We start from the raw sequence: 27,907 nt of genomic DNA, 5'->3' as shown, positions 1-27,907 counted from the left end.
CTATGTACACCTTTGATTTTATTTACATTGGTTTTTACATTTTGTTGCCATACTCTCTGCACACATCACTACCATTGTTTTCAAAAATCAAACAAATATATGAAAATACCACAATTTTGAAAACAAAATAACAATAAGAAAGATTGGCTATGAACAAATTATTGCACATAAATTCATTTAAAAACCTAATGAGGAAAAACTGTGAAGAATGTTTGTTTGTTGTTTTCTGGTGAAACTGATCCTGCTCTTTAGAGTCAGTCGTAATGCTTTGGGATTAACAGGTTCACTCCCTAAATAAGATTAATTCTGTGTTGCATCTTAAAGGAAAATAATACAATGTTTCAAAAAAAAACTCTTTTATAAAGTCTTAAATGGATTTTAAAAGTTATGATAACGTACCAGGCTGATAAAATGCTTTACAGCAGGCTGAAGTAAAAACAATTGTTGCTATTTTGAAGGACATTTGGAGAATTAAGTTTCCGTTCCTCTCTCCAGCACTTTCTGCTCCCCTGAATGAACACCAGGAGGTGTTCAGGTCGCCTCGTACAACCCGCCATCCAGCTGTGTCCGCAGGGTCTTGAATTCGGGTCTGTCCTCCGGTTCAAAGCTCCAGCACTTCATCATGATCTCGTACAAAGACATGGGACATTTGAGAGGACGGGGCATCCTATATCCTCTGGAGATCTTCTCATGTATTTCAGTGTTGTCCAAACCTGACAGAAAAGAGTTGAGGAGAAGCATCCGGAGAAAGGGGAAGCAGAAACAAATGAGGAGCCGTGGAAAACATCTGAACATGCACCTGTTTTCTCATGAAGAGGGGAAACAATTTTCAACTACAGCCCCCCCGCACACAAATCAAAATTTGACAACATCCTTTTGTGTTCACTAACTTCTATTTAGCCATTTTACAAAAAAATGCATGAATTTTATAAACTCGTATTGCAGGGGGGTCAAACTCAGTCACACAGGGGCTTAAATTAAAAACACACTTTAGGTTTTGGGCTGAAGAAGATAAACATTTACTGAACATAATAAAGCTAAACTTTTAAACCTTTAAAACCTTTAATACTGAACTTTTTGAACACAAATATGAATAAAAACAGGAACATTGATCCTGAGTAACTCAAGTTAAACCTTAAATAACATATCATCTTTTGCTCTCCATAGAAATATATTCTGTCAAAATTATACAAATATGAACATGCTGCAGAACAAAACAAAGCCTGAAAATATTAATAATAAGAAATAAATCAAATCATTCCGTTTTCTTTGCTCTTTTATCATTTTTTAGAGCTGGACTCCTGCATCATTTTTATCAATAATTTCTTGGTGTGTGACGTCCTGTGTGTGTCTTTGTGAAACATATCAGACGGATTGGATCTAAAAAAAAAACCTTGTTGTGAACATTATTTTTAGGTCTTATAAAACATTACAAACTAAATCATAGAACTAATCAGTTGGATTACTCCAAAAATATTTGGCATTTTTCTAATTTTGTGCAACACCAACACTAGAAATTCTTCAAAAAACCTCAATCCATAAAAAATGGTCTGCGCCCACCCACCCCCACCCCCCCTTCCCTTCCCTCTGACATACTGTCTCTATGACGGGGGCGCGCAGCTGCGGCCCAGAGTTGATTGGTAAGGCCCGTACACACCGGGACGAATATTCGCCAGGCGTTATTCGCCAGCGTTTTTCGCCACGTTTTTTGTGTTCACACCCAGGCGATTTTCGCTGACGATGAGCCGAGCGAACATGCAATTTCATTCCCTGACATTAGATGGCGCTTAATGTAAAACAGAAAAAATACGCTTCTTAAAGTCGCTTTTCACTCAGAAGAAGAGAGCAAGTATTTACGCGATTGTCAGAATCATACAAAGAAAACATGAATATTTCAAGCACCAGTAGCTCCAACTGGTGCTTGGTTCGGGGATATTTTAGAATGTCCATCATTATTTCTTCGCGGCTGTGTAGACGCTACTTGGCGTCTATCTTCTTCTCTGGTATGTGTGCTCAGAAAGGCAGTTTTGTGTTTGAGCTCCCCCAAGTTGTGTTTTACTGTAACTTCAGAAGCTCCAGACACGTGTGCAAAAGCGCCGTTCTCATTGGTCGTATAGTTTTCGACGCGGCGCGTCAAACCAAAAAAACAAACCCGAGGCGTTTTTTAAAAAATGACGCTTTTACGCCTGGCGTTTTTCACGTCGATGTGCACACTCAGATTGGTGCCCTTTGTTTAGTCACGAGGCGTTAAACGTCGGCGAATATCGCAGGGGAAATTCGTCCCGGTATGTACGGGCCTTTAGAGTGTAAAAGACTCCCAATTACCTGTTAGTCTAATTCACACAGCCCCCGGTGACTTGCGCCCCCCAGTCGATTTTTTTTTGCTATGTTCCAAAGACTACATCAAAGAGGTGTTTGCGCAAGTGTCTTGCAGCAGAGGACTTCTTCTGCCTAATTCCTTTTCATGCGGCTGTTTAATGTTGTTTCACTCTTGGTTATTTCATCTTTTGCTTTTTGTTTTTTTGCACCATAAGTGTGGAGAGGGGAGAGGATGAAGAGATAGGTGCGATGTCAGAAGTCTGACGCGTCTCAATAAGAGCAGACTGCAGGGATGTCAACATAAAAGCTCAAACTCTCCTCTTTGAATTTGATATTTCACTATGTGCAACTCTGTGGGCAGGGAAAATGCCGCCCCCTACAACGTGCCTCCCTAGGCCACCGGCCACCTCGCCCATATCAAAAACCGCCACTGTATCTAAAGTCTGATTCATAATCTGCAAACATCCAGGGAGTGGGCATCATTTTCTGTTTTGCTGCCTCAAAAGTTGAGGGTCCAGTGGGCACAACTCGTTTCTAAAACGGCACATCAGACTCCAGACTTGTCAGCCATGTATCAACTGTAGTATAATTACTTAAATAATTGAACGACTGTGTTATCAGTTTAAAAGGTGAAAAAGACCAATTAATACTTTTTAAAAAAATTCAGTCATTTAAAAAAATGGGTCTGAGGTTTGTTCAGGTACGTTTTTAACAATACAACAGCCCTCCAGTAATTAGTGAGATGTCAAACACTGTCTCCTGAGAAAATTATCTACCAGGCATTTTTACACAATTGATAATTCCCTCATTTGAAGTGAGCTTCTCATAAAGTATGACGTGATCTTGCCTATCTTTCTCCCACGTCTTGAATAACCTGAATTTATCATTTGGCAACATTTTTCCTGAGTCTCATCTTCCTCAAAACCCTACAAGAGATGACTACGGCCGTGTCTGCTAATCGTTATTTCAGTTCACTTTCTTGAGGAGATGACTTCTTAACTGGCTATCTTTTCATTCAGCTTTTCTTTTTTCTTTTTTTTTTTTACAGCACACTGTATTCTGCGTCTTGATTGGCTGCTGGCCTGCACAGAATGTGTTCACCTTGAAGAATTTAGATAAGTCTTTGATCGCGATCAGATCTCTGTTTTCATTCTATAATCCTGGTCTTGTTTTTTTATGAAGGTTAAAACTTGAGGTTTCAACAAGAGAGAGAAGTGTGAAAATGTTCATGTCTGTTAGAGAAAAGTGTGAATAACAGAGGTTTCAACTCGAGTCACATGACTTGGACTCGAGTCAGACTTGACTCATGAATTTGATTACTTTAAACTCAACTTCCTAATCAAAAAGACTTCCTTATTTCCCCAACACACAAAGATTAAAAAGTATGTCAGTCGCAATCTTGTTATGAGATTGTCAGAAAAAACCGGTTTGCAGCCTGTAGAACAGGGGTGTCCAACTCATTTTCACTGAGGGCCACATCATCATAGCGGCTGTCCTCAAAGGGCCAGATATAACTTATACCTGTAACTAAGTGTAATGAAAAATAAATGTAACTACTCCTTAATGTTAAACAACTCTTTTATTAATTCTAACTTTTTAAAGTGACAATTAGAGTTGCATAGAAAACACATGTTTGCTTGTTATTCTAGCATAAATCCTTTAACATTTGATTCTGTCAGGTTAGGTTATATGGACAGTGTTTAAGTCCTAATGTATAGTTGCCCAATCAGATTTTAAGTCAGATTCCCCCTAGATATGAATAAATACACACCAATTTTTATTTTTATTTTAAGAAATTAAAAACTTTTATGATCTCGCGGGCCACATAAAATGACATGGAGGACCACATTTGGCCCCCGGGCCTTGAGTTTGACTGCTGTAGGACATGCAGTCTGAAGACAACCGACTGGAACTCATGAAAGACCAACTTCGTCTTGAAATTGCATAAGGTCCAGTGAGCTCTGAGTGAAAGCTGACGTTGGCTTATTGGCTAACCCCTGGATCAGTAGTACATTCATTTACAGTAACATCAACGGTAGTCAGTAGTCAGTGCCTCGTCAGCCACAAACTTAACTGCACATCTGTAGTGAGGGTATTAAAGAGCCTAGATCGGGATTTTTTCAAGCCTTTCAGAGCAAACTATCTCCATATATATGATAATATATGACCTTTAGCACACTAAAGAAAACATTTTCTATTAAATATGAATTATTTTTCTAGCTTATTTTTGTACAATGACTCGATCTTTGATGCTCCGCCTTCCTCTCCTTGTGGGTGCCGCCCATTTCACAACGCAATCCTAAAGTCAGCCTCGGCAGCGTGTCTGGGTTTCTCCCACGAAAACAACCAACATCCAAACTTTTACAAAGATGGATGTGCATATTGTGCATAAAGAAGGAAAGCAATTAACGGATTTCTGCTAGCTCCGCAGAGAAAGTGGGGGTGTGTGTTAGCCTGGAGGCGGAGCTGGCAGTGCAGACTCTTCCTGGAAGGGGCGGTTCGCACTTGTCTATGTCAGCTTATGAGAACGTGCTCCTTTTTGTGGATTGGGAGGGGCTGGTGCTCAGAGAGCAGGTTTTTTAGAGGAATACTCAGAAATGTGTGAACAATTAAAATACCACTTTGGGGTTGTTTATAGTGAGTAATTAACATTTAAATACACTTAAAAGCTCACAAAGTGGATTTTTCACATTACAGGCTCTCCTATATCCAGATTTTATCTTGGTTTGTTTCCATCTCCGGGCTATCACACTTGCAAAAGCGTTAAACTGGGTTTTGATATAGAGAAATCATTTTGGATTTTTGAAGCGGGGTGCATGAACTCAAAGGGAATTTGCGTAATATATTAGCAAAATTTTGATAAGAAAAATACAGTTCTTGGAGGTGACTTTAGACCGGTCGGTGTTGACTTGGCACTTGACTCGACTTGTGGACAAAACTTGAGACTTGAAGACTTGAGACAAAACAATAACTTGATTCCACCTTTGGTGAATAATTGTAAACGATAAGGCTGGCTACAGATTTCACCTATTGTGGGTCATTTTTAGAATGTAACTCCCACAATTAACAGGAGAATGCAAAATTGTTTTCTCAAGATTGGGACTTGTGTCATATACAGTGTTCTTCTTCTATAGTGGGAGATGCATTTAAAAAATAACCTGCGTAAAATCTATGTAGGATAAAGGTTGTCAAACTTCTCACTACACACTTTACACACTTTTCTCTCCTCTTTAAACTCTCAAAGTTCCAACCTTCCTAGAAAAACAAGTTCAGAATAATGAATGAAAACAAAGACATGCTCGTGATCGTAGAGGGATCTAAATGTGGCATACTGAACGCATTCTGTTCAGGAGACACGGCACAGAGGAGACTGCATTCACGATAAATCTTGAACTTGTTTGTAGGGTGTATTCAGACTGGGAAAACCGTTTGGTCCTGATCAAGTCCTGAACCTTGGGTTTGATCTGTATTCAGACTGCCGTCAAGCAGACTTTTCTGTTCTGGACTAAAGATCTCTTTTCTTATTGGTCAGGAATTACAAGGGCGGGGCAAAGCAACTGGAGACAGAAATTATGGATATCCTGCACTTTCCAATCCTTATCTGGTTAGTTTGTTCAACGTCAGGCTCAACACTGTTTACTGCTGCTTTGGTCTGTGGAGTCATGCTGCAGGGCGGTTATTGGCAAGAAGACGGCTAAGAAGGTTCACTGATAAGTGTTTATGACATATAGATTTTCAGGAAAACAGTGAAAAGAAATGTGAATCACGCTAAACGTTGTTTTAGTGATTCTAAATTCATCCGATCACATTTCAATGAGTTGCTGTGTCTCATCGTTGTGGCTTTATGTCACTGTTTTAAGGGAATTCTGTTCAGGACTACAAGGTTTCTATGATGACATCACAGCAGCGCCTATCGGTGCGTAATGAGACAGAGTAAAGAATTTAAGAAGGATTTTTGGCGGTGTTTAAAATAAATGTTCTAACAAATAAACAGTTGGACCCTTTTTTCCGTTTGATAAAACGACAATCATTGCTTTACAATCGTCTACAGCTCATTTGTTGCTTCATTCCTGTTCTGTTTACATCGGCTACGGTGGCTGTTTTGGTTCAGTTGTTCCGCTGCAAGAGCAGATTTTATTCAGACTGATGCATCTCAGAGCGAACCGAAGTTCCACTTCCAAAGATGAGTCCAAGATGGTTCCTTCATGGACTTCATGAGCAGAATCAGAACAAGGAAGTGAAGACTTTAACCACTTTAACCACCACAAAGCTAAAGCTGCAGCTAAATCACGGTACCGTCATTCTTATCAAAGTGTCTTTAATAGAATCAAACAAACACAAAGAAAAAAGTATTTTATGATCTTTCATATTCCTAACTCCTCAGTGTTTTATCAGGGCCTGTTTGGATGAACACAGAGCTGATATCCTGGAGATGGGAAATGTTTTTAGATCAGTTAATGAGGGCAACTTCCACACTGGTTGAAAAACACTGCTTCAGACCAGCTTTTACAGGGCTGCATTTATGCAAAAAAATACATTTTAGTTTGTAATGTAGCACTTAAATAGTGCTTGATTAGACAAACCTGGGTAAGGGTTCCCTCCACGGGTGATAATCTCATAGAGCAGAACTCCAAAAGACCACACGTCTGACTTGATGGAGAACCTTCCATAACCGAGGGCCTCCGGAGCGCACCACTTGTAGGGAATCTTTTTTTCCTCTGAGACGTAGAATGGGTCCTAAAGAGAAGATATTTGTTCTTAAAGCTGACTTAGGCTGTGCTCACACTGAACAATCTATATCGCACCGTAGTACATTTGACGCCCAAAAAAAGAGAAGTACTGTGATCTGTGCTGGTATCAATGCCAAATGTCCAATAGGCATGATTCTCAACTCAATAAAATCAAAGTTGTGTTTTACATTTTAAAACCTCAATGTAGTTTAAAAAAAATACTGTGGTGATACATAAAAAATGTACATTTTTCTTTGTGTATTGTTAAGGAATTTATGTAATATAAATGCAATTTAACTGAAAAAAAACTATAACCACAGTGGGCTTCATGGTGGTTTAGCTCTCTCTCACCTCACAGCATCAATTCCTGGCTGGGACCTTTCTGTTTGGAGTTTGCATATTATACTCGTGCATGTGTGGGTTTTTTCTAGGCCCTCCGACTTCTAAAATCACGTTTTATACATTGAAAGAGGACACTTAGTTTGTCAATTAGGAGAAACTTGTGACCCTGCACAAGGTTTAGGTGGGAATAGAAGATAGATGAAGTATTTTTCTAAAAGTCTGCAAACCTTTCTTCTGTTTACTCTTTAGTAGATGGTATACTAACTAAAATACTGCATTTTGTCTCCTACTGTGTGTAATCCCATGCTCAGCATAATTGTTTAACTTATGGACATCGTCAGCACTGGCTTGGGAGAAGTTAGACTATGCAAACAACTGTGGTAAAGCACCCTGTTTGGGTAAAGATTGCCTGGACTTAGTTGGCCCAAAAAATTCAAAGAATGTGTTTCAACCTTTTTGTCCTCGTACCTTGATGATTCTGGCCAGCCCAAAGTCAGCTACCTTGCAGATATAGTCCTCAGCAACAAGAACATTTCGGGCTGCCAGGTCTCTGTGGATGCTGTTTCTCTGCTCCAGATATGACATCCCATCAGCCACCTGGGCAGCCATATCAACAAGGGATGAGATATCAAGACGCTGTCCGTCATCCCCTGGGAGACAGAGGCATACAGACAAAAACTGCTCTAAAAAACAGTTGAGACACTAAAGAGGAATGTTGTCCAGTCCAGCAGCCAGACAAACACGTCGGATTAAGAGAACAGCTCCTAAAATACCAGTACAAAGCAGCAAGCACACATTTGAAGCTGCTGGTGTGTCTGGAGTCCCACCAACATCAGGGTGTAGGATCCTCCAGAGGCTTGCTGTTCTATGTAAACCTTCTATTCGGCCCCCCTAAACTACACTCACTACCAGAAAGAGCTGCAGTGGACTCAGACAGACATGAAGACTCATTTTCAAACACTGATGAGTGCCGTAAAACCCTGGATGGTCAAGCCGGAAGTGGGTGGTTGGTGGATGGCCACCATGTCCCAACACGGCTGCCACATCAGCAAGGTTTGGGCCGGAATCATGGGGAGTCTTGTTTCAAATGTTATGGCATTTCATTACAGCTCCTTTACAAAACCAAAGGGTTTGGTTTCCAGTTGTTCTTTTATGGGTAAATATTAGTGTGTGGTTTAAGCATTTTTTGTTTTTCTTCTATTCACACAAAAAAATTCCAACTTTCCCCAAGTATGAGTTGTACAAACTTGCACCATAAAACTGGAAAATGTGGTTGTTTGACTGACGTCTACCTCTGAGGAACTGCAGCAGGCTTCCTTTGCTCATCAATTCGGTGATGATGTAATACGGCGTGGACTCGGTGCAGACAGCAAACAGGGAGAGGAGGTGCCGGTGGCGCAGACTCTTCAGGAAGTGAACTTCTCTGTAAAACTCTTTGTGGCTGATATCCGAGTCTGGTGACAAGAAACAAGTTTAATGGTGTGATCAGAAAATGAAAGACAGAAAGAGGATGAAAGAGGAAAAAAAAGCTAGAAACAGAAGCCGGTTTATGTTGCAACTGATAAGGGACAACTGTCTTCTTAAAATAATTCAGAAGTAAGCAGATGGAGTAGCTGGGGAAATGTAAGTGAAACTGTGCTTCAAAAAACGAGAAGTTCAATACAGATATTCTGTTTCAATTTGATTAAAATAATTCAGATTCAGCTTTGATCAGTTCAAATAACTTTGGTCAGTTTCAATTAGGAATGCACCGGTGCATATTTGATATGATTTGATATTGGGTGCATTTTGATGTCCTAAATCGTAAATAGAAAGTTGGTGGGTGAGACTCAAACTGCTAGAGTGGTTTGTAAAAAGCAACTTTATGTTCTATGGAAGAACTAAGTTTTTTTTTTCAAAATGATGTCAAAATGTTTTTTCATTGAATATTGTTTTATATTTTATATTATTATTTGTGTTAATCCCACATTATTTGAGATGTTTTTCACTTTCTTAAACTACATTTGCAATCAGCAGAGGTGAGTTTCAGGAGTGCACACAAAAAGTGAGTCATTTGAAATGTTCTGGCTTTAGTTCCTGACCAAACTAGTCTTCTCAAAACCAAGCTGTTTGTGATTGTTGGACCTCTGACGTCCTAGGAAAGTGTTGACATGAGTGTTTCCAATGCTTAAAAATAGAGATTATATGCGTGCAGTTGATGTAAACAGTACCATTTTTCAGAATCTTGATGGCCACACCGATCTGATTCTTCCAGCGTCCTTTGTAAACATCTGCAAAGCAGCCCCGACCAAGCGCCTCCTCCAGGGTAAACTCTGCTTTTGGGAGCACCCATTCACTCACAGTGAAATGACTCAGATCTTGGATGGCGGGCTTTCTCTGAGGAGAGTACAGACACAGCCCATGTTTCTTAGTATGTCACACAGAAGGTACAGCAGAGCACTGTCCAAAACATCTGACAATGACGTTGATATAAAAAAAAGAAAAAAAGAATAAAGTCTTCAAAAAGAAAAACTGCAATCAAGTCCTCTCCTAATGGCTCGTAGGAAAGAACAGTGAAAATGATGGGATTTAGCTTTCTTAAAGAGCTCTGAACTGCCAAAATGTCTTCAGAGACATTTTGGCATTTGAAAGCCCTGGAACGTAGGGTTGTGCCGATGGACGATACCGTCCATTGTCATCAGTGACTGACATCACAATGAAGACACCATCGCCACGCTGCGAGTCGACACCATAAGCCGCGGTTACATGAGCGAAATATCTTGATGGGATCAATGGTCGGATTAGAATCCAACCGTGTACATGGGCCCAGAAAAACTTTTTCAGATTATAAAAAACGCTCACATGGGTCACACTTTCGGTCGGAATAAATCATTCGCACATGTGCAGCAGTGTTTGAAATACCGGAAGAGGAAATAAGTTCCGCCGAGCAGCTACATACATAGATATCTGGCAGCTCCGTAATATACGAGATGATCTTGTAAATGTGCTTTTATTAATGTTACGGTTATTATGAATTGCCAGTTCACTCATCATTTTCATTTTGATCCGTGTGGTCAGTGCTTTTTCTGTTGAAGAACGGAGCCGGAAAAAAGCCTGTGTTAACTTATTAGCAGAATGCTAACACGCGCTAACAACATTAGCTTTGGGTGAACATTAAATCCATGCAGGAAAGACTGCAATCTGCAGCTTGGCTGAACGTAAATATGTGGGACTAACATCAGCCTTTATTTTGTCGGGACACGACTGGAAACACAAATCCACGTGATTGTTTGAACGGTTTCTGGACTGAGCGACATTTTGCTTTGAAAAGCTCACAAACCACCCCAAAGCCGCTGTGTGTGTGCTGGCGGTCCGACCTCTGCCCGGACACACACTTTTACCGCAAGACCCGGTTCTCCTGAGTTCGGTAGCTCGTTCACCTAGAGCTGCGGACGCATCACAGTCCAAAGTCTCCCAGATGTAACAAAGAATCCTCCCTTCCCCTCAAACACAAAGCTTTAAGTCCGTGTGCTCTGCTCAGAGACACGGTCGCTCGCTCCACAGCTCGCTTCAAGTGCAGGAGCGGACTACTTCTTTTCTATTTTGTTTGTTTGTTTGTTTTTTAAGTCACTTCCCTCAGTTTCTACCGGATCATCGCGGATGAGTCATTAGTTGGGAAATAAAATAAAGTAATAAAGTAAACTAACGAATAATAATTTTTTAATAATGAAAAATCCCCCCGACGATCATCATCATCCGTCCCGATGGTTTACTGCAAACACCATCAACTGCCAATTTAAGGGACATCGCTCAACCCTACTGGAGCGGACCAATATTTCCCGTCTTACCCTCTTGCAGGGGTTTCCCAGTTGGCTGATGTTGTTGAGTCTGTTGTTGCTGTAGTACTTCACCAGATCCAGCAGAGAGTTAAATTTGTGCTGGGACTCCACATAGAAGCGACTTTCGTTTTCTTCGTAAATTTTAAAATGCTTGACACTGCTGCTTGACTTCACTGCAGGTAAACAGAAGCACAATACCTAGAACATGTCAGTAGACAAGCATAGCATTGAGTTTAGACAGATATGTTAACATTGCAGTTTATTCACATGTCAGCCCTTTATCTGCAAAGAGCAGTTAAACAGTCTTATAGCCCTGCTAACAAATGATTTCTTGAGTCTGCTGGTGGATGAACACAGTGACAACAGCAGCCTCTGCTGATGACTGTTAACTGGGAACTGACTTAGACTTTCTCTTTTCCGCCAGTATCCTGAACCTGTGGGCTCGCCATCTACATGATCCAGTTCAGCTGTCGAGTCCTCTCACCTAGTACATCCCCAATTAAAAATATTACAATTGGAACTGTTGGCCAATTAAAGTCCCACTAAAACTATGTTTTTTATTGTAAAATTGTTCCCAGTGGTCATAATTATGATTATGCAGTTTTTAGTAAAAATCAAAACCCTGTTTTGTTTTTTAAGACATAGTTTCTGCAAAGAAATATTTAGATAATTGAGTGTGTGGACAGGCCCTGCCCCTCTGACTGACATCCACACCTGAAAGTAATGATGATAAACCTCCTGCAAGTTGTTGCTTTGTGATTCTACGTCCTCCTACTTATTATTCATTTTCTAACTTCTTGAACCACCGTTTTCTCCGTTTCTTTTGTACCCTTATCCCCCATCTCTAACACCATACAGTAAACGCCATTAATTTAAAAAAAAAAGGCTGTACCATTCTATAAGATTTTTGTTTGTTTGTTTTTTCAAAAATCTGATTTGACTATTGGGCAAAATTTTCTTAGGTTAGCAACAACATATGCATATTTAAAAGAAAAATCAATTCACCTACACACAAAAGTCAATGTGATCCAGGCCTGATGATTTGACAGCTAAAAAAAATGAATTTTCTTTTGTTTACCTTCAAAAAACATCTACCATGGTCTGTTCTTCTGATGGATTCATTCCTTTTCAGCAGATCTGGTATATTTATTTGTTACACAGCTAAAAATAATAACCTTGTATTATTGTATATAGGCGCTTGTATCCCCCACATTCTCCCTTTTATTCTCTTCATGCTCTGAACATAACCTGGTCTGGAGCAGGTTTAGTTGAAGGTTAGTTTGTTTTCAGAGAGGTGAAGCAGCATGGCGTGTCCATTTAAAGATGATTTAGTGGATGAAGAAGCTCAGATGATACTTTTTCCCACCGTGAGAGGGTGATAAGACCACAGATGGATGTTGGAAAGATAAACTTTTTACATTGATCTAACTTAATTATTTGCTTCAGTTAAGATAAATCATTTTTTTAGTTAAGTCAGCTTAAAACAGTACATAGTTATCAGACAGTTATTTTACTTTCATTCAAATTAATTCAATTAAGTAGGTGTAACTTTGGTGCTGCCGTTAGATCGGCACCGCAAAGGATTCTGGGATATCATTCCCTTTGCCTGTCTGGACGGATTTGGGTTTAAGTGTGGGTTTTTGACCAAATGTGTTTAGTTGTTTAGTTGTTTTACTGCGTCTTGTCTAGTTATTTTGTCCTATGAGTTTATTTAGCATCCCTACTGCTTAATGCTGTAATGTTGAAGTTGGAGAAATAGTAAATTATAACATATTGTGAATGCACTTTGTTTCTTTCATTTTATTGTTATAAAAATTAGAATATCTGCATGCTCAAACTTAGACATGTGAGAGTTCAAGAAGTACAATAAATTAAGATGGAAAAACATTTAATTGAATCGGAGTAAAATGACATTTAGTTAGATAAATATGTAAACTTGAGTTGCATAAATAATGATCGCATTGGATAGACGTAAGAAATAGGTTGAATAAATTTAACTCAATTACTTGTTACCAATAGAAGTCATTCATTTAAGTTGGCAAAGTTAGATAATTTATATATGTATGCTTCACAATGAAAATGGAAATGAGATAGAAACTCGTGCGTTTATTTCGTCCGTTCTTTTTCTCCAAACAGAAACTCTTTCTTTTGCTGATGATGCAGCAGTATTAGTTTTTTGATGGACGTATAATCTTCATACGCCGTCATTAAAATCTCAGACTCCGTCTCACTGAAGTATAGCGCTCTCTTTTGTTCTCCATGCGTTTCCATGGTGACTCCAGAAATCGGCGATCCATTGAGAATGTCTTTATGTACTTGACATGCACGAGCATTAACCCAGGGTTACCAAGTCGAGCGTAATTACGCCAACTCATATCCGGTCTTTTGGAACCGACATACCGGATTTCAGCCAGAGTTCAGGCTTAAAGTCAGGGTAGTTTAAACATGCTAAAATACCCCCCTGAAAACTGTTAGATCAACTGTTGATAAACAGTAGCCGCGGTTAAATGACAAAATGTTTTGATCAGATCAAAGATCGGATTAGATTTCAACCGTGTACGTAGGCCCAGAGAAACCTTTTGTGATTATAACAAATGTTTACACATGCCACACTTTCGGTCGGAATAAATCATTTGGACATAAGCAGTACTCTTTAAAATGCCGGAAGAGGAAATGGGTTCCCCTGTAAACAAGCCGAGCTGCCACATACATAAATATGTGGCTGCTCGGTAATATACAAGATGATCCACTAAACGTGCTTTTACTATTGTTATGATTATTATGAAGAGCATGTTAGCTCATCAGTTTATTTTTTTAATCTGTGTGGTCAGTGCTTTTTGTGGTGGAACGTAGCTGGAAGAAGGGTTAAGGAGTAGGCTAACACGTGCTAACGACATTAGCCTTGGATGAACATAAAATCCATGCGAGAAATGCTGCTATCTGCATCTTGTTTACATGACCCATTTTTCTGCTGATCAGGCATTCTTTCCGATTACTTTTGTCCATGTAAACGCAGCTAGTGTCTGACAGTTTTTTGTCAGTTTTGTTAATAGAATTTTCTCAGTGGAGTAAATTCTTCCTTCTTTTTATTGTGTTCAACCTGACATCTAGTCTTTCTAAAGAAACATTTGGGAAACATCTTATCCGACAGTTTCAATGTGGCCTATATTGTTGGTGGAGAAACCAAGCTAGGAAGATATCTTTCCATTCATTTCCCTGATCTAAAAAAAGAAAATATTATTGGTGTTTGCCCATTTTTGGGTTATATTTTGGTTTTTCTTTTACCTGATAGAACATATCCAATGTGGTCTTTCTCACTCTGTCGAATCAGGAACGCTCCCTCTTCATTTTCTGGACCCGACAAGTGGCTCTGAGCCTCGTAACGACTCATCTTCCCATAATACCATCTGCATTAGGACACAAAAGAAGAAATGAAAGTAAGTATTGGGAACATCTTTGCTGTAAATAAAACAGAATTTTTACCAATGAAACCACAACATCCTGGCTTTGCTCAAACTTCTGGTTTTTGGTAAATCAACCGAACTCCCTTTTTCTGTTCATCCCGTTACAGGTCCTGCTCCTAACAATGAATTTCAGAGTGTCTTCCAACAAAACGCTGAACTGATGGAGGAGAAATGAGGATCTCCTCCTGGACCTTCTCCTTACACTCTGCATTATTTATAAGACAATACCAAAACATGGAACTCCAACATTCACTGGTGTTACTATAACCCTTGTGCTATCCTATGACCCCACCCTTACATTGACGTGTTCTCCCTACCATGACAAAGGTGGATAAAGGTGGAAAGATTTCATGTAATCCATGGACACCAGTGAAGATCACAAATCATTGAAGAAAAAAGGTTCAGAGCACTGTCTAGTGGGTCAAGATGACCCAACTCCCAATGGTAAAGTGCCTAAGATAGCACAAGGGATAAAGCAAATGAGGGCAATTGTTTACTGTCCTGCTTCTTTAATCATGACTTTGAAGCTCCTTCACAGCAAAACTCACAAATCAGGTCATCATTAGTTTGTTGGTAGATATAATCTATTGCAGTGTTTTTCAACCTTTTTTGAGCCACGGCACACTTTAACCTTGACAAAAATCCCGTGGCAGTATAGCCATGAAACACGTCAGATCTCCCCCTCCCCCCCCTCCCCCCCCCCGGGAATCTGACGTGCATTTTTGTGATAATCATGGCAGAAAAGGCAGGAAGTTGCAGATGTTTTTTCTAAAAGATGTAATAAAAGTTAAGTTAAAAACAAACTGTATGTTCGTTGTGTTTTCAAAACGTGTAACAAGGACGACTCATTGTACGCTGAGGCGCTGTCCCTTTCAAGCCAATGCATCATGGGAGATGTAGTGCGAAAACTGCGAAAAAATGGCAGAAAGACTAGCGTCTCTGAGCTTCATGGTTTTGTTCACTTGTTCCACGGTCTGATACCGGATTCTGTGGAAAGCTACACCGCTAAAGACGAGCTTTAGCTGGTGTTTTTGTTGGAACTGAGTGAGTTATGAGCTAAATTGGAACAAGGAAGTGAAGACTTCAAACACTTCTGATTGGTCAGACTGATGACATGTGATTAAGCCTTCAAGAATGATTGGTGGAGTCGTGGAGACGGTAAAAGCTGCGGGACTTTTCAGATAACAGTTATAGCTGCAGCTAAATCGCGTTACCGTCATTCTTATCAAAATGTCTTTAATAGAATCAAATAAACACAAAGAAAAAAGTATTTTATGATCTTTTATATTCCTAACTACTCAGTGTTTTATCAGGACCTGTTTGGATGAACAAAGAGCTGATTTCCTGGAGATGGTAATTGTTTTGAGATCAGTGAACGAGGGCAATTTTCCACGGCACACTTGACCATCTCCCACGGCACACTTGACCATCTCCCACGGCACACTAGTGTGCCGCGGCACATGATCACATTGAATGTTGTTTATCCTTCGGCATATCCCGTCAGGGGTTGTCACAGCTTTCACTGATTCGGGTTGTTTGGCAGAGAGTTTTACACCGCATCCCCTCCCTGACACAATCCTGTGTTTTATCCGGGCAAGGGTCCGGCACAGGCAGACCCAGACTTGGGGCCCGTGGCTTCATACTTGGGCAGTAGCACAAAGAGTCCTGCAAGGACCCACACTGAATGAAGCTTCATGGGAAATAAACCTTGGTTTCCCATGCGCCGGTCTTATATATAGCTAACTTAGCCATCCAGTTACTCAAACAATCTATTGAATATTTTTCTATTTCAAGGTTCTGTGCTTAGTTCAGTGCTTCATGGTGGTTTAGTGGTTAGCTCTATTGCCTCTCTCAGTATTTAACCACCAACCAAGAATTATCTACTAAGCAAAATAACTGTCTTAAATAAAAGAAAATATGTCAAAATCCTAGACTTAAATTGGAATTTTAGTTCCACCTTAGTCTTTTAATCCATTGCCTCTGTACAGTGTTTACTAGGGGTTTAAAAAATTATTTTATCAACAATTCATTTCATATCATAATTTAATGTTTGATGATACAATTCATAGTTGATATTGGTTTATTTTGAACAATCCTATTAGATCGTTCTATTCTTGCAAGCAAAAGAGAAAAACAGTACTGATATTATTAAAATTATATTATACAACAGTTTAACCTGCTGCTGCACCATTTCTTCTTTTCCCTTAATCCAAGCTTCCAAGGAGACATAATGTCTCATGGCTAGACTGTAGACATAGACACAGGTGGGGAGATTTCTGACTTAATGGATTCTGAACCTCAATATGAACCCTGAACAGGGAGGGGCACCAGACTTTGCTTCGCCCAACTCAACATTGTTCTGAAAATGGTAACTAAGCAGGACAAAGTGAAGTCAGAAGCTGTGCTGAACCCAACCATAGCTCCACTCATCTCCCAATCCACAGCTGTCAAGTATTGGGTAAGATAACTGTCGTAAAGAAATGTATGCATAAGGACAAAACTGTGCACAAATATGCAGAAAATATGAATTGAACATTTAGTTTTGCATTTACCATGTCTGCTTTGAATACAATTTGTTTTTGTTTTGAATATATTTATTTTCCCTGTTAACTGTCAAAAATATGTCACAGGCATATACATCAAGTTCCAAAACATTGATTCAACATAGTAAGCATGTGTAACCTTCTCTTTGCTCCTACTGCTCCACAGGGGGTGCGGTCCACTGTGGTCGAGGGGAATTTTTCTTTTGCTCAGGTTGGGTGAAGGCTTGGGTCAAATTTTACCTATCAAGGTTAATACTATCCACCCCAAGAATTTCACACGACACGTACAGAAAATGATAACAAATGTATTAATAACAGAATTATACTCAACAGTTTCAAAATAAAAAATTGTTCAAAATAAATAAATAAAAAACCACTGAGATCTCAGGGAAATTTGCAGTTTGGAGCTCCAAAAAAAAAAGAAAAAAAACCCCACAAAAATACCCTCAATTGTGAGTGCACTCAACAGTCCTACCGCCCTCTAATGTCCAGGAATGCAGTTCACGGAGTCGGTTTGGGTGTAAGGGGATGATGGGATGGGACCAACGGTCTCTTCACTCAAGGAGGGAAATTATCCAAGATGGAGGCGTAGAAGGACCGGGAACAGAAGACGGCAGACGAAAGAAAAACTCCTCTGGAATGTCACATAAAAAAAAAACAACAAAAAAAAAACAGCCTGCACAACGTGCAGAAATATTATTCATTTAACTCTCATTCACTAGAAATTTAATTAAAACAGTTCAAAAAGTTGTTTTCTTTTTCCTCACAGCATATCAACAACATACAATGTTTTTCCACATTTATTAACTGCACAACCAGGTTATAATAACCAATGTGACTGAATATAAAAACTGAAAAAAATCTTATAAAAAGTAATCAAAGTTATCCCGACTGGTTTTAATGTAATCCTGTGCACGCGGCAACTCGGTTTAGCATGCTAACACAGCGGTTTGAATAGCTGCAATAACTCACCAGGATATCCGTTGTACAAGTAAAAAAAATCTTCAGTGCAGTTTCAACAAGCACAGCTCCAGCTTAAATCAAAAAGCTTTCTGGGTTTTATTTTCTTTAAACTCCAATATCAATATGGCTATTCGCTCCCACGTTCTGTTTGCGTCTCTGTGACTGCACACGGTGTTCCAAAAAAAAAATCAATCCCACACAGATCTCAGTAAGAGTGAGATGATCACTCTGAGCTAAAAATAAAATCTGTACGCAAAACATCTTTTAACAAAGATGGTAGACAGTTAAGATGACCACTCTTAATTAACATTTGTTAACATTAACTTTGTTAGGAAAAAAAAACATTTTTCCTCTTATAAACAAAACCAACAACAGCAGGCTACCTCCAAGTGCTATATGAAGAGTGGGGTCACACCACCTGGGTTACACTCTCCCCCTCTAAACTGCATGAGTCCCTGCATGCCAGCCACCTGTACATGGGCTGCCAGATAGTGGAGCGACCACATTTTCGAGACTTGCAAAAAATGAGCTAATGGCGAGGATCAAAGGCTTCCCTAATTCATCATAGGTGAACTTGTGTGGGGGTCGTTTCATCCTTTCAGAGCGCCTAGGCTTACTTGACTCACTCTCAGGACTGACATTTGCATCCTCTTCAAGGTCTTGGCTAGCAGGGCAGGGGGGTTCACCTGAATGAGAGATGTCATTCTCTTCAGGACTTGAGATGTCCCGGTCAACTTCGAATGACTGATCACACTCTGGAATATTCACAATGACATACTCCCTTGACTCAGCTGAAGGCTGCACCGGAGCATTGCTTATGTCTGGTCCTAACCCATTAGCGTCAGTCGGTTGCTCACAAGTCGTCTGATCAGACTGCAATCCTGTTTGTGCAAGTTCTGTCCTGAGTTCAGGAGTCTCTGGATTTAAAGGAACAGAGTTTCTCATTAGAGGGCATTCTATCTCCTGCACGTAAGGACCACGCATCATGAACTGTGAAGGTCTCTGAAAGAAGAACTTTCCTTCCTCCTCATCCTCTGAGTAACCATCTGAATCAGCACATTCCACATGCTGGTTCTTGACTGCAATGTTTCTCAAAGTCATCTTCTCGTGTTTGCGTGGAAGGGATTCTGGCTCTGCAGGTTCTTTAACTGGCAGAAACCCACAGGGCAACAACAGGTCTCTATGCAGAGTGCGTCGGGGGCCACTGCCATTCTCTGGCGTAACAACATAAACTGGCCCACCGTCAATCTGCTTCACAACAACATGAATTTCGGATTCCCACTTGTCTGCCAATTTATGTTTCCCTCGAATGCTGACATTCCTTACCAAGACCCTGTCTCCTTCAACTAATTCAGCCGCTCTGACTTTAGCATCAAACCTTAGTTTGTTCTTCTCGCCAGTCTTTTTAGAATTTTTAGCAGCTAATGTGAAGCTCTCCTGAAGCCGGCAACGCAACTTCTGAACATACTCTGAATGGGTCTTGTGATTCTCTGTTGAAGATTGTACACCCAAGATGAGGTCAATTGGAAGGGTTGGTTGCCTGCCAAACATCAACTCATATGGGGAAAATCCAGTTGTGTCATTCCTTGTACAATTATATGCATGGACAAGGGGTTTGACAAAGTCTCTCCAGTGTTGTTTGTCCTTTTCCTCCAAGGTTCCTAGCATGTTTAACAGGGTCCTGTTAAAGCGCTCAACTGGATTTCCCTGGGGATGGTAGGGTGTGGTTCGCACTTTCTTTGCTCCAATCAGGGAACATAACTCCTTGATTGTGTGAGATTCAAAATCACGCCCCTGATCGCTGTGAAGGCGGCTTGGGAAGCCATAATGAACCAAGAAATTCTCCCAAAGTGCCTTAGCAACTGTCTTAGCCTTTTGATCCTTTGTTGGTACTGCAACTGCAAACTTTGTGAAATGGTCAGTGATGACCAAAATGTTCCGAGTGTCATGGCTGTCAGGTTCAAGGGACAGGTAGTCTATGCAAACCATTTCCAATGGGTAGGTTGTTTTGATGTTCATCATTGGGGCAGCTTTCTGCATCTGAGCTTTCCTCCTGAAGCATCTTTCACAAGTGTGGCATTTGCGTTCAATAGAGTCCTTCATTTTTGGCCAATAAAATCTGGCTCTAGCAAGACTTAACACGCGATCAGATCCCAAATGACCAATGTTGTCATGTAAGCCTTCTAAAGCTTTGTCTCGGTATTGCTCAGGCAACACAAGCTGGTAGATCATCTCTCCTCTATCAGAACATCTCCTGTAAAGAATGCCATCTCTGAGCTCAAGTCTGCTCCACTCTCTGAGCAGGAGCTTTACTTCAGGATGCTCAGCATTTACATGTCTGAGACTCGGCTTTTGTTCTAGTTCTATCAGAGAAATTACTGTTCTAATAGATGGGTCATCTCTCTGTGCTTTATGCCAACTTTCTTTCGTCATACCCGGTAGGGTAGTCTGACCCTGATCAACAAACAGATCAGGCAATGAAGAAGCATCAACGGCGAGCGACTCCACCAGGACAGGGAGGCTAGGTGGATTTACAGCGTGATGCTGACACACTGCAGAGATTACATCGGCAGAAATCTCATGTTTCTCCCCCTCTAAGATGCGCCTTTTTAGCTCATTAATCCTCTCCCTCTCTTGCACATAACCTTCATCTTCCTCTGGTGCAGCTTGTGGCCGTCGAGACAGGCCATCTGCATCCCTGTTGGTGCATCCTGCCCTGTACTTGATGACAAACCGAAGAGTTGACAGGGCTGCCAACCAACGGTGTCTACCATTCGTGCTACCATTGCTCTGTTGATTAAAGCAAAAGATAATAAAAACAGCAATTTCCACCTGGCTCCCAGCCAGCCTACAGGGGCAGGGCTTCGCCTAACCCCACCTTCACCCAACAGTAGCCGGACCTGGGACAGACTTTGGCACCCCTGTGATGCTGAAAGGGATTTAACAGGTTAAAAATGTGGAAAATAACAAAAACAAGAAAGCTAACTCTGAGCTAAAGTAGCATAACAGGCAGCCGACCAGAGCGGCAGCTTAAAAAACCTATATCCGGCTCCATTTTTTTCATTATACGGACTCCACCAGGTTGAAGCTTCTTAGTAACTAAGCAGTGAAATCTGAACTCTGTCATAGATTTCGAATGTTTGGTGTGAGACCACATGCTTTTATTGAGGCATCTGATTGGTCAATTTATAACTAAGATGATGAGGATTATAAAGAACATGTTTTAAAAAAAAAAGAAATCAGATCTAGAGTGTTCATTCTGACCAACAGAATGACTGAGTAACAGCTGTTTATTTCTCAATAGAAATCTTCGAGGTTTTGGCTTCTTGGAGCCAGAAGATACTTCCTGTTTGGAACGTGAGGGGGGAGGGGCCACTCAGTCTAGTTCTCCTAAACAATGGTCAATGGTCGGGACACACAGTGGGAGGTGGACTGTCAAATTGATACCACTATTTAACGTTAGTGTCTCAGATGCAGACTGCATTAATCCACACAGCATTGAACATGTGGGTGTGTGTGTAGGTGTGCGTGCGTGCGTGCGTGCGTGGGTGTGTGTGTGCTTTTAACTGTGTCACGTCTCACTGTGGTTTAGCAGAACTTTGGCCATTATCTACCTTTGGTCTTGAATTGTTTCCTAACAGTAAACAGCATTGCAGAACATCTGACAGCATTATTCTGTTGGTGACGCCCACTTGCATTCACCTGCCTATTTCTCCACAACTTTAAATGAATTCACTGAGCAGTTTAATTTGAGATCCGTCTGTGGATATAAGGACTTTGATTGACATGTGGTTTTTGCTGAATAGATCTGTTAAAATAGGAAAATCTGTTTCCCTTGTTGTTTTCTTTTTATCAAACTGTAGTAAAACAATAAATAAATATTATAAACTTGTAAAAGCAAATGATCTTGCAGTAAAGGGTGTCTTTGGTCTGAAACTCCTCCCCTCCTGGAAAATACCAGACTTTGCTCACTTCCCACTCTGCTGAAGCAATAAACTGAGAAAAAACCAAAAGATGACAAAACAAGAAGTAGAAAGTTTGACACGCAGAGTCAGTTTGCTGAGTTGAACTGAAATAAAATGTGTCTACATTAGACATCTGTCTTTCATTAAAGGAAAAGGAACACCATAAAGAAGAGTAATAATGTTTACATTGCACCTTCATTCAAAATAAAACACTGTTAAAAACACTAAAATGTATTTCATGATATAAATTATTTTATATCACAATAGTGATATATATCACGGTATACCACAATAATGTATATTTTCTCTGAAAAAAGTGCGAAAAAATTTCAGTGCTTTATTTCTTTTCTAAGTGACATATAACTGCATAGTCACGAAGGAGAAACAAACGTTTTAGCGCAGCAAAAATAATCAAATGAGAACAGATGTGGCTGACTTGGAGTTGCCTTCACATCTGTTAAAAAAAAAAAATCAGTTATTTAAACTGAATTTGGTAAGTTACTCTTTTTTTACAACATTTTTTAAAGTCCAGAACAGTTTCACGATTCTGAGTAGAAAAACACATTTTTGCACAAAAAAGAAGCAATGAAAATAAACAAATCATACTTTCTGAAATCTATATCATTAAAGTTAGACTTTTTCTCATATGGCGTGCCTTGTGCGAAAGACTGCCTAATCTTACACTGACTGTAGTTTTCCTTTACCAACTTTCCACAGCAGTTCTACAACTTGGTTTATCTCTGATCTTTTGTAATCTTATAGATTCACTTTTGTAAACCTTTTAAATGATAGAAGAGGTTTGTTGTGTTGGCATCGGGTATGGGAATAGCCTTCTTGCATAATTTGCATATTGCTGCCTTCTCCCCCACGTTGGACATCTTGAATTCAAAATGCAGACAATTCACAGATGTACTCCGTTTCTTGCTAAAAGCCTTTCTTCTTGAACTGCTTACATCGGTGTATCTGTCTGCTTCAACTCCTGAGATTCAACATCTAGCTGCTGCGAGTCCATCCCTCTGCACTCATGCGTTAACATTAAGCATGTCGTAAAACCTGTGTGAGAGTGAATCAGAAAACGTAAAGCAGCTTTATGTCTCAAAACCACAAGACTGAGTTTCTCTTCAAAGAATCTCTTTTGAATTCATGTTTATTTTAACTTATATAACTTTTTAGTATGCAGAATGACAGGGTAACACTTCTGGAAATGTCTCGGGCTATTTAAAGATATGATTAATAGAATTAGATTAGAAAGGTTAGAAGAGAAATGGCCTGATAGGAACTTTTCTATTGCCCACATATCGTCATATCCCCCAGAACTACCTGCAAGTTTTTATTTGCTAGGTTCAAAAGAACCCATGTGAATATTGCAGCTTATACAAGGGTCCGGGTGAATACTCAATTCTGATTGGCTGCTGGGTGTGCATTAAAAAGTGATAATCCATAGTGATATTGCACGCTTAAAAAAGTAGTTCCGGTCACCTAGCTTAAATGTTCTGTATCACTGCGCTGGCTTGTTTAAAACAAACTTTAGCTTGATCACCTGGACAAAAACAAGCAGTAAGAGGTGAACTCTCTCTCTGAACTGATGCTTTATTTAACACATTGTGAACATCAGCATATATATCGCTTTCCTATGCTGCTGCAGTTGAGCTCTGTGGCGGCTCAGCCGACTAAGCAACGCCTTGTCACGGTAACATGACAACACGCAGCACCACGTAACAAATAGTCAGCTTTTTGTAAAAAAATTTAAATAAAATAAAAACATCTAAATGGAAAAATAACAAGAAGAAAGTACTAACAACTGAGTGAATATTGATTTATTTTGTAAGTGACACTGGTATAAGTGGGGTAATGGCCTTCAGTGTGTGCATTATCAGAAATGAACGCACCTCGCAGAAGCAACCATTCTTCGCTTCATGTCTTACGTTTTAGACTTCCATGGCGTGTTAATTTCTAATAACGCACATTTTGTCGGCCATTAACCCTACCTTAAGCCCCATACTGCCAATGAATGATGCAATATAATTTCCTCCTTTTATTCAGTAAATCCAACCTAGACTTCTGTAAAAAAGTCTAGAGAGTGTATTCATAAAAATCTTAAAATGTCAATATCTTTTGGCAGCTACATAGACTGACCTTCAGACCTAAAGGCAATAAAGTTAAAATACCATAACAATAAAGTATGATGAGAAGGAAGCAATGATTTATAAGCCTGTTCCTGGTATCAGTGCAGTTTATTACAAGTCAGGTACTTACTGGTATCACAAAAAGCAAAAGCTTTTTCTTGCTTTGAGAAATGATCAAAGTCATAAGGAAATGTTTGATTTTTTTAATATTTGCTGGGAAAGTGGTCAACGTTTTGGAAACAACAAACGTACTTTTTTCATTTTCACATTCTGACACATCAAGCTTTCCACACAAGAAGCTTCTTAACCTGCAGACTGCATTAATGACTCCTCTGCTGTGAATACAGTTACGGGCTACTTTATTAGGCACACCTGTCCAACTGCTCGTTAACGTAAATTTCTAACCAGCCAATCACATGGCAGCAAAACACAAGGCATTGAGCCTTGTAGACAGGTGAAGAATGATGATTGAAGTGACTTTGAACGTGGCATGGTTGTTGGTGCCAACTGCTAATCTAATAGGATTTTCACCCACAACCATCTCTAGGGTTTACAGATAATGGTCCAGAAAAGAGAAAATATCCAGCGAGCAGCAGTTCTGTGGGCAGAAATGCCTTGTTGATGACAGAGGTCAGAGGAGAATGGCCAGACTGGTTCCAGCTGATAGAAAGACAAGAGGAACTCAAAGAACCACTGGTTCCAACCGAGGTCAACAGAAGAGCATTCATACAGCAGCAGAAGACTACCCTGGGTGCCCGTTTGTCAGCTAAGAACAGGAAACTGAGGCTACAATTTACACAGACTCACCAAAACTGGACAATAGAAGATTTGAAAAACATTGTCTGATCTGATGAGTCTCCATTTCTGCTGCAACATTCTAATGGTAGGGTCAGAATTTGGCGTCAACAACATGAAAGCATGGATCCATCCTGGCTTCTATGGACCTATGATGCCAAGGATTAACCTATTCAACCTATTCAAGGGTTTTTTATTGCCATTGTCAGTGAACAAAACAGTTTCACAGACTAGGAATTTGCTGCGGTGCCAATGTGCCACATACAATACTTACGAATAAAAATGAACAAAACAACAGTAAGCAAAATAAAAAACAACACAAAGGTCAGAACAATAAATATAAATAAATAGTGCAAACAGTGTAAACAGAGGATGAAGAAGGTGCAGGTACGTATAAGTGAAAAGTTTAAGGGGGGAGGGATTAAAAAGTGTTTCATGAGTCTGACTGCCGAGGGAAAGAAACTGTTTTTATGTCGTGTGAAGACAAAAGGGGTCCAATCCCTAGCAAGGTGGACCTGATGAAGCGACTGGTAATATGTATAATATAATATAATATATGGTAATAACAAGCAGTGCTGCTAGCTAGGCTTCTGTAGCCTAGTTGCTCCAGAATAAACCTGATGTTTTTCCTCAGATTTTTCTCTGTAGACTTTTCCTTTCTGTTGTCTTTAGCATCCATAAATGTATCTGTCTCAGTTGCACCCACTCCCGTCTGTCTTCCTGCAGAGATCAGTGTCTTTCTTTGTCTCTCCTTCCTGTCCTCTCCTAAATATTCCACACCTGTTTCTCTTCATCCAATTTCTGACTCCACTGAATTCTGTTGGGGCAAAGGGGTTGCTGTAGTCTATCCCAGCCACAGTTGGGCGAAGGTGAAGTACACCCTGAACAGGTCGTCTGTTGCAGGGCCGCAGACAAACACACATTAACATGAAGTAGGGCCGTAGCAATTCATGTTATCACCAACTTGATTCATATTAATAATTTGTGGTTGACGATAAGATTCATAATCAAAATTGGTTCATTTTGAATGATCCGATTCACTAACTAAAAATTGATCCAAAACATATTTATGGAAAACTTCAACCAGTGTGACTCAGAGAGAAATACCTGCTACTGAACAGAACAGGTGACGTTTTCTTGGATTTCTTCAATGTCATTAAGTGTAAAGGAAACATGTGTCCAAACAAACAAGTTAATAAGAATGAATGTCAAATCCATTCACATGTTAGTTTCCTAAAGTTCAGTCCACTGTTATTTTTCCACATCCAAAGAATCCAAAGGGAACATTCTTAGAACATTCTAGCACACTGGATGGTCACATGACTTTCTAAACTCAAATTGTTTCCACACATTGGACTGGAATGATGGACAGATCAGTTTTTGCTGTCATCACGTGTTGTCCACTGTGATGAACGTTTTAAGGTTGTAAAAAAATGTTGTGCTTACTGTTTTACTATTCCAATATTAATATAACTGATTTATTTAATTTTGAAAAATGTTATAATGGTATAAATCAATTTGATTAACAACTTGGTTCAGACAGATTGATCTGGTTGGATCGTAGAAACAGAAGTGGATTCATTGATTAATCGATGAATTGTTACACCCCCTACTATGAAGTATGTTAGTAGACTGTGGGAGAAAACCTGAGCGCCTGGTGAACACACACATGCACCAGGAGAACATGCAAACTTCACACAGAAAGGACCCAGCTGGGATTCAGACCAGGGCCTTCTTACTGTGAGGAAAGCGCTAACCACTACACCACCATGCAGTTCTGCAACCCCTTCCATGAACTGAGTCAAAAACAGTCAAATTTTGTTTTTGTTTTTCTGGATCTAAGGGTTTTTTTTTGTGTTTTTTCTGCATTTTTTTGTGCAGCTCCATCAGATGTTCTTGATTATGATGTGAGACTAAGTGATCTGAATTGAATACATTAATTCCGTTGTTATTTTTCATCCACTAATACTTTCTAGAATGTGATGCTGTTTTATGGACGCTCCTGTTCTGCTTTTGGGCAGGACTAGCTTTAACCATAGACGTTGTGACTGAGAGAAAAACTCTTCTGGATGTTAGTGTTCATCTGGAGTTGGATGTTTTTTTTTTTGTTGTTTTTTTTTTAATGTTTCATCAGAACCCTCCATCACTGAAAAAGCGCCTGGCTGTGACTGTGAGTGGTGAACGCGCAGAGCGGGAAGTGTTCGGTCAGAGCGCAAACAAGCTGCGGTTTCTGTGTGTTTAGCGAGGAGAAGGCGCGCGGATGACGCCCCGTGTGCACTCACGGCTGCACGTGCAGACTCTCCGTCTGCGTGAGGTAGTTGAATGGGACGATCCCGGTGTCCAGCACGCGCCCAGTCCTGTCGATCCTCTGCGCGGTCCACCAGTCTCCGCTGCGGTTCAGGACGTGGAACAGGTCCCCCTCCTCGAAGGACAGCTCCTGCTCATGCCGGGACTCGAATGACCACAGCGCCGTGTAGATGGCGCTCTCCGTGACCGCGCTTGGGGGGCTCTCCACTGTGGCATACCCGGAGGCTTGCTCTCCTGCCTCCTTAGTGCTTCCACCTTCTTGATGAGGGGCAGCCTCTTTGTCTTTAAAGATCCTGTCCCACAGCGAGCCCAGGCACGGGAAAGCGCGCCGCAGACACTCACCCATGGATCACAGCGGGGCCGCGCTCTTGCAAGTGTCTTACTCACTGCACCAGCCGGGCAGGTGGAGGTGATGGAGCGCCTTCGAAATGCTTCACAGAAACTGGAACTCTGTAACTTCCTTAATCCCTGCAGTAAAACCCCGCCTGCATGATCTGACACAGCACTCAAAAAGCTGCACTCAGAGGCAGACCGG

General features: G+C 40.3%; 1 protein-coding gene across 1 annotated transcript; it reads right to left on the bottom strand.

Moving 5' to 3' along the window:
* Window positions 1-27,843, bottom strand: ptk6b (PTK6 protein tyrosine kinase 6b). Its single transcript, XM_004086405.5, has 8 exons — window positions 27,348-27,843; window positions 14,495-14,616; window positions 11,219-11,382; window positions 9,602-9,767; window positions 8,684-8,845; window positions 7,860-8,041; window positions 6,903-7,056; window positions 1-713 (listed from the first exon to the last, which is right to left on the bottom strand). The coding sequence occupies exons 1-8, from the start codon at window positions 27,716-27,718 to the stop codon at window positions 532-534; spliced, it is 1,503 nt and encodes a 500-aa protein (XP_004086453.1). The 5' UTR covers window positions 27,719-27,843; the 3' UTR covers window positions 1-531.
* Between the last annotated feature and the right edge of the window lie 64 nt (window positions 27,844-27,907).

Source organism: Oryzias latipes, chromosome 7 (assembly GCF_053564925.1).
Source record: "Oryzias latipes strain Hd-rR chromosome 7, Olatipes_Hd-rR_3.1".
Taxonomy (NCBI): domain Eukaryota; kingdom Metazoa; phylum Chordata; class Actinopteri; order Beloniformes; family Adrianichthyidae; genus Oryzias; species Oryzias latipes.
Note: the sequence above shows the minus strand (reverse complement) of the source record. Positions and strands in the feature narration are given on the sequence as shown.

What these genes read in the sequence shown, in the direction of transcription:
- ptk6b (XM_004086405.5), bottom strand. Translation starts at nt 27,718, where the DNA reads ATGGGTGAGTGTCTGCGGCGCGCTTTCCCGTGCCTGGGCTCGCTGTGG. An exon ending in CATTGGATATGTTCTATCAG is followed by an intron (nt 11,383 to 14,494) that starts GTAAAAGAAAAA and finishes GTTTACCTGCAG; the next exon opens with TGAAGTCAAGCAGCAGTGTC. An exon ending in TGGGAAACCCCTGCAAGAGG is followed by an intron (nt 9,768 to 11,218) that starts GTAAGACGGGAA and finishes TACTCTCCTCAG; the next exon opens with AGAAAGCCCGCCATCCAAGA.